The following is a 14741-nucleotide window of genomic DNA, read 5'->3' as shown; positions in this document are numbered from 1 at the left end:
TAGCCTTATAAAAAAAAAAAATTAAAAAGCCAAAAAGTTAAACTTATTAAACAAGTACGTACCTGCACGGCCAGTCAACAGTACCCTTTCAGAATTAATAATCAGATCTTACACTGATATAGAAAAATAAACAATACTTGGATAAACATGTAAATTCTTATATTTTACTTACGGAATTTTATTCCAGCCGCCACTCTTGCACACAAAAAGGTCATCTTATAGCCTGATCAAAGCTGGTCAAAGGTTATGTTATTGTCGGACTATCACCGATTCTAAATTTTGCAAAGGAAGAAATTAAAATTGTGTTCAATATTTTGCATTCAATTTCTGATATAAAAATATTTTTGAGTGATAAAAATTGAAAAATCAAAGAAATACATATTAATTTGATGACTTTGAATGAAGTTTCTTTCGATTTTTATAACATTGTAAAGACTGTTGTCTTATTATTTTCACGGTGGTTGTTTCTACACCCCTATAAAACGTACAGTGTTCCAAAACATCCGCTGAAAGTCCGTCAGATTTGGCGCGAAATGTGCGCATGTTGTTCCCTCTTCCGGTTCTCTACGATCATTCTCCAGCGCAGTGTCGTGCAGTAGGCTGTTGATCTGACAAACATTTTACTGCATTAGGCGTTGTTGAACTGAATTTACCCTTCAAAATGCCATCCCGCGTCGTCGAGAAAGCTGACATCCCATCCAAGGTTTTGGACAGGTGAGAATTTCATATTAAAAATAAATATCATTCAATTCATTTACATTTTGAAATGAATGAATTGACATGCATACTCATGTACTTCATCATGTTCATGACTTATCATACTACACACACATGACGTGACACAACAATAGTAATAATATAATGCACATTATTCATGTTATTTAAATGTTTTATTAAAATAAATTTTAAAAGCTTAAGCTTTTCCATATAAATCAGTACATGAGCAGTGATGATCAAATGCAGCAAACCTTTGACGAGCGCTATGACTGTCCAGCGAGGTCATGTCACACTTCCGGTGTGACATGTCCAGAACTCCCATACATTTTCGTAAGCGACAGACAAATTGCAGAACAGCGTGCCAATTTAAGCTTCCTGTAATATCTATTGCACATAACATACGAAGTCACAAACTTACAAACTTGAATATGAACTTCAAATACAGCAGACCAGCTCATTGAGCTGTTGGCGATCTTTTCTTTTAGACCACCCGAGTTATATAAGGTTAAAATTACAATTTTACCAAATTAAACTTTCACAACAAGGTTAAACATGTTCTTAGCTAGGAAACAGGACGGTTCGCACCCTTTCAATTTCGGACCCGTGCACTTTCGCCCCCTTTCAATTTCGCACCCGTGCACTTTCGCCCCTTTTTAAACCGCTGGGTAATGTGCTGCTGTTGATTGATGATGCACGATCGATCGCTTCAACTCCCGGCGGTACAGTGGGGTGTTCTATGTGTATAGTATTGGTTGACTTTTGAGTGTTGATTGTCTGTGTTTGCAGTACCGGTACTGGGTTCAGCGTGTACAAAAGCAAATAGTATGTTGATGGACTCTCCGGTTCGATTGAATTTAATAGGCCTATATTATTACGATATATTAAATGTGCTTCGACTAAAGATTGGTATTCATTATGTTTTTGATTTGTTATTTTGTTTTACTTAGGCCTATTTTATTTTATTTCATTTCTATTTTATTTTATTTTAAGCCTATTAATTATTTTAATTTATTATTATTATTATTATTATTATATTAATTATTATTATATTATTGTTATTAGAATTATGTTACCTTATTAGTACTTTATAATAGGCTATATAATTTAGTATTCAATTATTTATGGCCTATAAGGCCCTTCACAATTAATTCTTAGTTTCCTGTTTCAAGTTTGAAAATAAAGGATGAGGCGACTTTTAATTATTAATTATCTATTGATTAATAATTATCTATTACTTTCTTTATTTTGAAAATGTGGTCGTGACTATTATCAACAGTCCATTTGGTCATTTTGACTAAGACTACGGATTTAATTATTTTACCTTTATAATTGATTTTGACATTAATATTAGTAGGGGACTCTACAATGTTCTTGTTTTATATTCATAATCAAAGTTGAGATGATCAAAGTCAGATATTAGCAAATAAAAGTAATTAAAAAGTCAATTAAAAGGTGAAAATACCTTAATAAAAATAAAATAATTAAATATTTTTCCATTCTTGATTTTGGACGCGCGAGGGAAACAGGAAACTAAGGATCAATTGTAATTGGCCTAAAGTATAAAATTTATAGGGCCTAATATTGATATGGCCAAAAATATGATGGCTTATAATTTATCATTTTATCCCATCTTTATGTTGCCGAATTGATCTTCTTTGACATGACACTAATGGAAAAAAAATATTTAGCAAATTTCTCAAAGACAAATGCGCACAAGCAAAACAAATGCCTGCAGCAGCTTTGCGATAATGCTGTGCCGACTTTCACCACCTTTCTTCACCATGAGTATTACCTGCCACTAGTACGCCGAAAGCGCCGGGCGTGACATGGGTTCAATCAATGCAATGGTAGCCTACGGTGACTAGGCAGTAGCACGCATATATTCGCCCCAGAACACACCCGTACCGGATCGATTGCTTGACAAGTCTCCGGACCACGCGGCCGCGTGATTGTATAAAGTGTGACTCCTTCAACCCATTATGTAATGAATGACTAACGCGAAAGCGCCGGGTATGGTGTGGGTCCAATCAATGGTAGGGTACCGTAAACAGACACGCAAAAGTGCCATATGCCTCTTGACGTACGATCGTAAAATATTATTAATCAGGAAAGTTTTCTGTTCGTTTTAATGAGAGATGTAAATAATGAACCAAATGTTTTAACTTTTATGTCTTTTAATGAATGATGTATTTTGTCTGTGTTCTTAATTAATTTAATATATATTTCTACAAGTGTTACGTAAATTGTATAAAACAAAGAAATGTCAATACTTTTAATGAATTTTGATATATTTGATGTATGATTTTTTGATGTTTATGCATTTTTATGTTTTTAAAAAAATCTTACATATATAGGGCTTATGTATAAATTCTACAAATTGTTATGTATATTGTTTTTATGACACAGAGCCCCTGTAATAGCAGATTTATCTGAAAGGTAGCCCTGTATAAATATGGTTTTAATAAATAACATAAAGTAAATAAACAAATTTGTGGAAAAAATGCTATCCAATTCTGCATTGTAAATGATTGACATTTATGTGTTCATGATTCATTTTGTTTACTGGCCTGTCAATCACGGACTCATTATGACGATGCTTTATTAACACCACGGCACATCTTATATCTTAATCTGCTTAATATGCCGACAATTTTAAGGCGGGATGTTTGAACTCAAGATGTCAATAATGTAATATAGCATCTATTTCTTAGATAATAAAGATCGTGTAAAGGAGATGAATTTCTTTCTTTATTTTTCTTTTCTTTTTCCTTTTTTTTCGTTTTTATAGTGCCTTTTTTCTTCTTTTTTTTTAATCAAGAAAGCTGCTTTGTCTTTTGAACCCTGTTTTGTTTTTGGATGTTGCTGCACATAATAAACAGTTTTAAACAATCAATTTATTTCTATCAATTAGATTTGTTCAGTTCATCTTAATTTCTTTGGATTTCGTTTTTTCTTTCCCTGTCTTTCCTTTCTTTCTTTTTTTTCGTTTGCATGATCAGGCTGTAGGGGTCGGACGCATAAATGACATCTATCTTAAAGGAGTATTTCGTGATCCTAGTATCATCATTTTATGACATTTTTTAGTAGACATGGTAGATATGCTTGAAAAATCTTATTCCCAAAATTTCAGTTGATTCCGATTTTGCATTATGCGAGTTATGCATGACTATGTACTGCTCCATAGGCCACTGTTGTAATTTCGTTCTGGTACACCAGAACGTAATTCAAAATTGACGATATTTTTGCTAGACAAATTAAATCTGCAAGAATTATTTTTTGGACATAAACATTATGTAGCCAGAGGTTTCCAGTGGTATAAAAATCATTTTTTGGAGAAAAGTGAGGGCTAATAATAATAATAATAATAATAATAATAATAATAAAATAACTTTATTTATACACGGTAAAACATGTTCAATACAATATTGATCTTCCACATGTCCGTGTGGATATTAAAACATTACTAAAATATAAAATATAAAAGTTTGTTAAAAGATAATTATAATGCAAAAATGTACATAGACTAATACAATATTTCACTAAGAGACAAAAAATTTAAAATAAATGAATATGATAAAAATAATCTGCATTCATCCTCATATCATTGTTATTCTTCTTATTATTATTATCATATTATTATCATTATATTATATTATTAAATAAACTTTGTTTATATTATTAACATTGTTATTATTATTATTATTATCATATTATTATTATTATCATCATATTATATTATTAAATTAACTTTGTTTATATGTTTTGTGTTACTCCCCCATTGGATGTTGTGCCATACTTTCATTGTTTTTAATTTTATCCATTGCTTGTTGACACTTGTATCCTTTTGGATCCATCCTTTGGTCGTCAGTTGGAACAAATTTTCACTGTTTTTATACATATTATAATTAATAATTAAATATAAATTTATTATTATTATTACTATTTATTATTATTACTATTTTTATCATTGAATTCTAATTATTTCATTATTTTGGGTAAGCCTGCTGCTAAAATATCTGGCCTGTAATATATACTGAGAAAAAAATCGTTCCTCTATTTTGTTATAAAATATCCTTTCTTTCCTTCCTTCCGGGTTTATCATGACTTAATAAGTGCATGCCCGTCGGCCCCAGCACTATAAACATACTACGCCGCACCGCCGGAGTTCAAGCAATCGATCGTGCATCAATCAACAGCAGCACAATACCCGCGGTATAAAAAGGGGGCGAAAGTGCACGGGTGCGAAATAGAAAGGGGGCGAAAGTGCACGGTCCGAAATTGAAAGGGTGCGAACCGTCCAGCATTCCTTAGCTATACCTTTTATTTTGTCGAACAAGCTTTATTTTGTTCCAAAATCCATGTTTTTATCGCAATTTTTGACGTAAAAGAGCTGAATACTAAACCGGTGATACAAACTCCAAAACTTTCGCGTAGCACGAGCGCTTGATGTACGCTCGTTTTGACGGTGATTTACGCTCGCGTATCATCAAGCATTTTAAAATGCGTTTGACAGTATTTTACTGCATGACGCAATTTTATATTTATTCAAGATGGCGAATTTCTCTAAAAACACGATGTATTTTTCTTTAAAAAAATCCCCCATTTCACACATTCTTTGCCACTTTTCACCCATCTGATCATCGTTTTATGTGACGGAAGTGATGCTGATTGTATGAAGGTATGTTTTTTGCTTTTCCGATCATTTTTAAATTGTTCTTTGAGACAAAAACTTCTTTGCAGAATAGGCTGTTTTCACATGTTTTCAAAAAGTTGTTTTAACCTTGTTTTTTACCCCATAATTTCCCTCATATATCGAAGCCCTGCCCTCCTTCCAATACATTAAACCTTGACTTCAAAGTGTTTGGCAACTGTTTAACCTTGATGCAAAAGTAAACCTTGATGCAAAAGTTATAATTTAGTCCCTATATAGCGAGGGTGGTCTAAAGGAAAAGATCGCCGAGCTGTTAATCATTACCAATCCTTCAGAACGTTTTACTCTTGCAGCTGTTTGATGTAAAATGCGACTTCGCTATCTCCATTTTCCCTATCGAAACTTCAGGCGTTGTTTACAATTTTACCGGAAATGTGGGAAAATCGCCAGGCCTTCTTCTGGAAATGCGCAAGGCATTGTGGGAAATTGTCAGAGCTGTGCACGTTGTGTAGCCTAAGTTCCTTGGCCCCGATCTCGAAACAATAAACATGGCGGAATAAAATGACCGTGCGTAAGCAGTAAAGGGACTGGTGGATGTAACTCATCGGTCTGACAAAGTCAGGTCATTACGCATCATCAGAGTTGGTAAATACGTCATCTGCTTTACGCCATTGTTGTAGCCGAGAGAGCAAGCCTGAGGTCTGGACACTTTTCGTGTTCCGGACACAAATTTGTCATAAATATATTGGCGATGTCCAGTATTTAAGGGCACTTTTATGATACAGATACGTTTGCTTGTGATAGGGTAGATTCGATAGCTGTACAAATTGTACAAAATATCAATTTGATAATGACCTCAAATTGTTTACAAAAATATATTTTTCCATACATTGTCATTGTATCCAGTTGTTTGACGTTTAGACACTCGCGACTACCGCGATGTTGCAAATTCGGAGCTATAAAAAAAAATTTGCGTACGGTGCACAGTTCATAAATTCATGAAATTTCCACTTGGCAACAGCAGATTGCCTCAGCAGCCGATCAGAGACAAGTGCGTCCAACGCAGTAAATATGCAATGTATATTGTATACTTAAAACATGCACATTAGTTAGTCTTGAACTGATTATTTTTAAAATATAAAGCCTATGGTGCAATAACCATGTACCCCGTGGTGAATTTATTGGCAAAGATTTTTGGCAGGCCAAAGGGGGAGCAAGCATTTTTTGCAGGGGGGACAAACGATTTTTAGTAGGTTGAAACGGGGAAGCGGTCCAAGGGTCAGTCGTTATTTCTATAGATTGGTATTTTACATTTTGCCTGTTTTATGGAGATGCTAATTTCTAGTAATTGAACTGTATTGCATCATAAATTCATTTGTGTCCATGCTAATTATTAGGCATGGAACTTTAACTTTTGCCAATTGGGCAAGTAGTAGGTCAAAAAATTGACATGTCCGACCAATATTGTACTCGTCCGATAACTGCGGCTGCTAAATCGCGATCAGTGCAGTTTTTTGTGGGTCCATTTCCTCAGCATGAAAGATGCGACAGCTGCCGTGTGTTTTTAAAATCCATGATTTTGTGTGTATAAAGTCAAAACATTTCGCACTTTGGGCACTTTCTCATGATCTCACAACAAGGTAGTAAAATCTCAGGCTATGTTAAAATATAATTTGAGAAAATTTTGTGTCCTCATTTTGTCCCTAGCCCTCATCATCCCCTTCCCCCAACATATCAGATTCATGAGCATCAGCATCAATTAAAAATAATGTTGTCCCAGTTTGCACCTGTTCATCAATTATCTCGGCCTTGCAAATAAAGAAATAATTTTGTTTATTTTTCAATGAGATAATACTACCGGGCGGTAATAGTTAAAATTGTTTTTTAAACAGAACATCAATTTAATATGCAATTTTTAACAGAATATTTTCTAAATGTTTGTTTTTTGTTTTGTTTTTGTTTACAGTTTAAAATTGTTTTAACAGAACATCAATTTAATATACAATTTTTAACAGAATATTTTCTAAATGTTTGTTTTTTGTTTTGATTTTGTTTACAGTTTATCAGAACTTGAAGATGACCTCAAGGATGGATGTGTGACTGAAAAGGTATTTTTCTGGCTCAAACCATTAAGAATTTTCAATGAAATTATTTTTTCTTGTCGACATGTCGGAAACATTTATTGGCAATTTGTATGTGGGCAATTCCACGGTAACTCGTGCTACACTTTATGGCGTCCTTTTACATACTTTGTGCTCCAGCTTTTTAAAATCATTTGATTGGAATCTGTATTTTTGTATTTTAATACCCAACATTCAAGGCTAGATCCTCATAGTATTGCTAAATGAATACAACTTTTGTATGTTTGGGACAGCTGCGAAAAACAGTAACTCGTGCTACGAGCAGAGGACATGCTAAAAAATCAGCTGCACCTACTGGCGTTTTACAGACCCAGTTGCCACTCAGTTTACAGGATGGTTCCAATGTCGGAACTGATCCGCGACAAACTCAAGTGGTGGTCCACGACGGCCAACCTGAACATACGGGTCAGATTTCCTGCCCCCCTCCCTCAGCTTACCATCACGACGGACGCGTCGAAGATGGGCTGGGGGGGGTCATATTCAGGATCAGACGGCTTCGGGCCTGTGGTCCCCAACGGAAGCCAAGTCTCACATCAACTTGTTAGAACTCTGGGCGGTAGAAAGAACGATCCAGGCGTTCAAGATCAGTTGATGGGTTGCAAGTTCATAGTGCAGTCGGACAATTCGACGGTGGTAGCATACATCAACAAACAAGGAGGTACAAAATAGCCCCTGTTGTGCATGCACACGCTTCGCTTGTTGAAGAAGTGTCACGATCGAGGAATGTCACTCAAGGCTATCCACATAGCCGGGTCACAAACATTCTAGCGACGACCTCTCTCGAGGTCGAGGTGCGGGCCCGACAGAATGGGCACTGTCTCCTCAGGTGGTCCAAACCATCTTCCGAGTAATGTTTTATCCGACAGTGGATCTGTTTGCATCAGCAAGCAACCACCAACTACCAGTATATTGCTCCAGGATGCGAGATCCAAGAGCACTCGCGGTACACCCACTACACTTGAACTGGAGAGGAATGACGGCATACGCATTTCCTCCAATTTCGCTGCTACAGAGAGTAATACAGAAAATAGCCAGCGAAGATTGCAACATAATACTCATAGCACCCTTTTGGCCAAGGCATCTATGGTTTCCGCCCATGGTGATCCTTCTCATAGGTACACCTCGGCTTCTTCCACAGTTACCAGACCTCCTGAGACAGCAGGATCTCGAGACAGTGTTGCCGACCCTTCAGCTGGGTCATCTGAGGTTAACTGCATGGCCGTTATCAGGCAACGCTATGAGGAGAGCGGCTTTTCACAAAAGCTGCTAACCTCATCGCCCACGGTAGAAAAGACTCAACACTGGAATCTATTCTGGACGTCTGGGTCGATACTACAAGTGGTGCGAAAAGACAAATTGCTCTCCTGCCAGAGCAACTCAGTCTCAGATAGCCGACTTCCTCACGGAAGTGTTCGACTCTGGCTTACAGGTAGCCACAGTTAGCAACTATAAATCGGCTATCGCAGCGATCCATAGGGGATTTGAGGACGGATCAACTCTATATAAGAATGACTACATCCGTCTTCTCCTCAATGGCATGTACAATTCTCGTCCACCTAAACGTAGAATCGTTCCTGCATGGAATCTAAGCAAAGTTTTGGAGCTTCTCAAAGGAGCACCATATGAACCGATGAAATCTGCCACGCTACGAGAGATCACTCTCAAAACGGTCTTTTGGTAGCGCTAGCAACCGGCCGTCGAGGTCGGAATTGCAAGCTTTATCGTTCAAAACTCTTGTTTTTTCACGCAATGGCGTCTCTATGACCTTTAAAGTAGGTTTCATAGCTAAAAATGAACGCCAGAGCGTTTCAACACGGGTCCATCTTGCTTCCGAGGATTGGCACTAAGTCATCCGTGCGAGAAGATAGACTATGGTGCCCTGTGCGGCTATCGAACACTATATTTATAGGACCAGTAATATTAGGGGATCGACTGACCAACTTTTTATAACCCATGCTAAACCTAACAAGGCAGCTTGAAACAGACACTAGCACGATGGTTGGTTTCGCTCATAGTAGATGCTAAAGCGTTCAAGGAACATGTGCCCCTGCGGCACATTCTACTAGAGCAGTTTCAGGCTCGTGGGCATTTCAGAAAGGGGTCACTCTGAACGAGATTTGCGAAACTATATCTTGGAGCACCGCCTCTACGTTTACTGATACATATCTGCGTAATGTCGGAGAGGAAGACTCCAGGGTCAAGTTCGCTAAAGCAGTCTTGACGAGGACTTCGACTAACAGACAATAAGGGTAAGATAACAATTAGCATTAATGTCTTAATCATTGATTGTCTAACCTTATTTGTTTTCAGGAATGACCAGGTCATAAGTGTATTGAATAACTTTACTTGTAGACATTCTTGAAATCCTATTGTCTTTTTAGTCTATGTTTTGCTTTTTAAGCAATTCTTGTTTTTGCTTTTCAAGCAATTTTCAGGGTTTTTGCTTTTTAAGCAATCTTCTTGGTATCTTGCTTTTTAAGCAAAATGGGATTTTCCTGACCTCGCGTCTAAATAACAGACCGCACCTCTACCACCTATTAGCGGGGCTAGTCAATGTTAATGCAATTTGTATTTGTATCAACATTGAAGGTGGGTAGTTCTATGTATAAGTATGAGTAAAACAAGAGTGTTTTTTCATACTAATAATAGAAGTCTACCCACCTGAATATGTTGATCACGCCTCCCTTAACCCCCTTGCGGTATGTTATTTCTCTGGGCGGTGGGGAGTGAACAGGATCGTTGCGCATGCGCTCAACTCAAAGGGCGCCGATAGGTCGGTCTTAGGGACAGGTCAGAAAAATCTCTGTGTGAGAGGGTTTTTGTGTTTCGCATAATCGGTAGATTAATGCAATTTGTATTTGTATCAACATATTCAGGTGGGTAGACTTCTATTATTAGTATGAAAAAACACTCTTGTTTTACTCATTTTTATTTTGATCGTGTCCTAAAGCAAAAAACATTAAAGCCCAATTGATTATATGATAAGTAACTGCTATGCTAAGGTTTATCTTGGTATAACTTAAAAAGTTTTGTCCCTCATAGTTTTACATTGACTGGCAAAAAACATGGTAACTCGTGCTATGGTAACTCGTGCTACAGTTTGTCCGGCCATATACAAAATGGTTAATGTTCTTTTAAATGTCAAAGTTTCTTGATAAAAATTCCTCAATGACTGGTATATTATCAAATAACCCAATCTATGTACATATAACCAAAGTATACTTTGATATAACCATGATAACCCCCAAAATAACCCAATTTATGTACAAATAACACCAATACAGTGCATGTATCAGCATACAATGTACCACACACATTACATCCCAGCATTACATAGTACCGTACTTTAAATCCCTTGCTCCATTCTGTTTGGATATTTCATACATTGTAGGGCTTAAATTTCAACAGTTAAATTGAACAGTCATCAATTGATAGATTGATAGGTTATTTCACCCTAAATTAGAACACAAAACTTGTAATGTTTGTGGTTCTTTACAATGATCGGCTCTGTAAGTTTCTTTAAATTTAAAAATTGCTTTCTGAGGTACCGGTAAATGTTTGGTCATCTTTTGGTTGAGATCATTTCCTGTGATTTCCTGCTTGGTGCATTACTGAATACAGTTTGCACGATTTCAATCACTTCACCTGGAAAATGAGACCCATCATACTCAACAACATGAAAAAATTTTGTATCAATCATACAAATCTCAGTATCAACTTGAAATGTGGCTGTGGATTTCCAGTATCTATATTTCTTGGGCTAGATTGGGGGGGGGGGGAACTAAAAATTTGGTTGCATCATTTTGACCAGGTACATGTATTTATTAGTAATGGGATATACTAGAGCATTTTTTTAAGAGAGACTGCACAAGTTTAAGTCTTCGAGCTTCAAAAAAGGGACTTTATTTTGGTAAAATTTGGTATATTTACACTATTTTGGCGCATGATCAGGGTGGAACGGGCTCCTTGAACCTTTTCTCTATCTTTGCCTTCCATATTTTTACTTTTATTTAGAAGGGCACTTATATCTTTAATTTTGGGCCCCCACGCATGTGTGTTCGCCTGGTTGTTTCTTTGTTCGGCTGCTCGGGCGGAAGCAAACTGATTAATCCACTGTGCAGCTTCAACACAATAATCGATCAACGACATACTTGGTATACTATGCCTATGCCAGATAGATAGATAGGTATGGTGATAGGATATGGTGGCTTGATGTGCTGTATAGTTTTGTGTTATGTTATTTGTATATTTATGAATATTAATGAGCTTATTTGCATATTTTGCCCACTCTGCAGCTTAAATGCATTAATAACCAATCAACTTCAAACTTGGTTTGGTGATTGGATATTGTGACCTGATGTTTGTCATGTTATTTGCATATTTATGAATATTAATGAGCTTATTTGCATATTGCATATCATTTGTATTTACAAAACATTGTTATTTACACACTTTTGAGTGAATGCCACCCTAATTACGAACCACGTAATTCTAGTTTGCCAGGGGGAAATGCAGTTGGGAGATACCTCTATTGCTGCCAAGTGGTATTTTGCATTACCTTTGCTGGTACAGGGTGGAAGTGGGCTATGGTAACTCGTGCTACATCGGTAACTCGTGCTACTGGTAACTTGTGCTACAGTTTTTAAGGGGTCATTATTATGTGGTGGATAGTGTTTTGTATTTCAATTTCTTATTTTTATTCAAGGTACTACTAGTAGAAGGAAAATAATAAGTGGCATCAATTAAATTGCCAACATTTTGTAAATATATTAAAAAATGCATCTCTCGGTAACTCGTACTACACCATATTTAGTGTTATGAAAACACTATGAAAGGAAAAAATTAGCGGGGGGGGGTATTTAAAATGTGATGGATATTTCTTGAAGACCATATTTCATAGATATAAAATGTATCAAATTAAAAAGAAAAGTGCCCCTGTTTAATAAAATAGGCCCACTTAGAAAATATCTAAGTTGAACAGGATTTTTCCACTAAAAATACACTCTGCGAAGAAATTATTTTTTTTAAACAACATGTTAGAAAAATGCAGAAAAAAGTTTAGAACTTGAACATTACATCTGTTTGGAATAATATGAAAGTTAACAGAAATACATAGAGGCAATTTTATTTTTTTGAGTCATGTCCACTTTTGCTTGGAATTGCCCATAAAGAATTGATGCAAGTACATGTGTGTCTCTTTCTTTTTCATCTCAGGGGTACATCAAGAAGAAATGTAAACTGCTACAGAGTCATCTACCCTCAGAGCTACAAACTGGGTATGTATGGATGGTGTGAGAAATTATCGAAAATATGTATTTTTATGTTGAAGGATTTTCATTTGGCATTTCCAAATGTTTTCAAACAGAATCATAATTGTGGAATTCCATGCCTTCCTGGGCTTCCCTCCCCAAACATTTGTGACTGTGGACAGTCTTGACAACATGCTCATCTATCAGGTCACAGTTCTTTCACCCCAATACATTAGCACATTCATTGATTGACCTTAGACAATTTGGGTACAAAAACTCATACTCTGCAACTTAAGGTCAAATCTTTATTAGTGTTTTATTGAGGTTATTGAACTATGGCATTGGGATGAGGCCATTGTGGTCCATGATAGTGACAACACCGGTTGGTGCCAGGAAAAAAGGAATGGAATAAATGCACCTTTTTAACAAAAATTATTAAAAAAAGAAGTTATAAACACTTAATTAGTGGTTATTCAAGGTTAGAAGCCGTACTGCTACTTTAAAAAACAAAACAAAAAAGGGCAATTTTCTAAAGAAGTTGCTAGCCATGCCTGAATGTTGTAGCAATGGTAAATCACTACCAGCATACATTTTAGCAATCTTATTTGTCGCACGCTGCCAATGCTGGTACATGTATGAGCAGGGCATTAGTAACAATTTCATTTATTTCACAGGTTGAAGAATTTGGAAGAAGAGTTGAAAGAAGAGGAGATTACTGAGGTAACTAAAATAAAATTTCAAAACTGTTATGCCCCCCTAACAGAAAGTCTCAAACATCGCATGCATTGCTATGTGAACTCCAATTTAGCGCTACACTTTGGCCCTAAAATTCTTTTCTTTTTTTTCTTCTTCTTCTTTTTTTTTGTTGGCCTTATTATACCATGGTAACGTTGTGTCTGAAAATCTGAATTTTTCTCATTTTTTAAATGTTTTCCAAATTATGTTAAATTGCAAAATATTTTTTGGCAAACATTTTGACAAAATATTTTGTCAACACTTAATTGCATTAGGTTTTCAAAAATGTTTTATGAATGTCATTAAAACGTATTATACCCTTTATATAACCCAACATTGAAACGTTTTCTGTAAAACTTTATGTTTGCTGGGTAATTAGATAAAAATATTTGAAACATTAATATAAAGTAAAAAACAAGAGAGTGGTGACAAACTGAATGAAAATAAGCTTGGAAGAATAATGTAATTTTTATGGACATTGCTTCTTGACCAATTTTGTACAAACTACAAAGGGTGTCACAGAAAGCAAAAAAGTCATTTGTTAAAAAATATGTTCGTAAATGACTTGTTATCTCTATTGTGTATTTACAGAAAGGGTATTTTGTCAAAGCTAACACCCTCCTCAGCAAGTTTATCAATAAGAAAGTAGAAGCACCACCTACTGAAAATGGAAAAAAGTCCAAAAAGAATGGCACATCCAATGGAAAGTCTACAGTGAAGAATGACAAGAAAGAGGACCAATCAGAGCCTGCTAAGAAGGACCAATCAAAAGATGAGAAAGTAGACCAATCAGAAACCAAGAAAAAGGACCAATCAAAAGCTGAGAAAAAGGACCAATCAAAAACTGACAAAAAGGACCAATCAAAAACAAAAAGGACCAATCGAAAGCTAACAAAAAGGACCAATCAAAAGTTAAAGAGGAGTGTCAATCAACTCGGAATGATGCAAGCAGCCAATCAGAAGATGATATGGAAACAGATACACCTGGCTGTTCAAGCAATGAATCATCCAAAAAGAAAAGGGGCCGACCCAGGAAGGTCAAAGGTGAAGAAGAGGTGAAAGAGAGTGCAAAGAAAGGGAAGAGGAAAGTGAAAGCAGAAGATGAAGAAGGAAAGACGGATGAGGAGAAAGAAAACGACGAAGCAGGTTCCCCGCCTCCAAGCAGCAGCAAGGGTGGAGCCAAGAGAAAGAGATCACCCAAGGTGGATCCTAAGCAACCTAGCATTATGTCAATGTTTGCCAAAGTGT

The 14741-nt window shown here is 36.1% G+C and overlaps 1 protein-coding gene across 1 annotated transcript in view; it reads left to right on the top strand.

The window, feature by feature from the left end:
• The first annotated feature begins 551 nt into the window (after positions 1 to 551).
• The window catches only part of LOC140136914 (DNA (cytosine-5)-methyltransferase PliMCI-like), a 53925-nt gene continuing 39735 nt past the window's right edge, over positions 552 to 14741 (top strand). The window contains 6 exon segments of the mRNA XM_072158566.1: positions 552 to 714; positions 7428 to 7476; positions 12724 to 12785; positions 13433 to 13478; positions 14085 to 14489; positions 14492 to 14739. Of these exon segments, the coding sequence (XP_072014667.1) occupies positions 662 to 714; positions 7428 to 7476; positions 12724 to 12785; positions 13433 to 13478; positions 14085 to 14489; positions 14492 to 14739 (863 nt within the window). The 5' untranslated portion in view covers positions 552 to 661.

The sequence above is a fragment of the Amphiura filiformis genome, chromosome 17 (assembly GCF_039555335.1).
Source record: "Amphiura filiformis chromosome 17, Afil_fr2py, whole genome shotgun sequence".
Taxonomy (NCBI): domain Eukaryota; kingdom Metazoa; phylum Echinodermata; class Ophiuroidea; order Amphilepidida; family Amphiuridae; genus Amphiura; species Amphiura filiformis.
The sequence above is the reverse complement of the archived record's forward strand: the minus strand, read 5'-3'. Positions and strand labels throughout refer to the sequence as shown.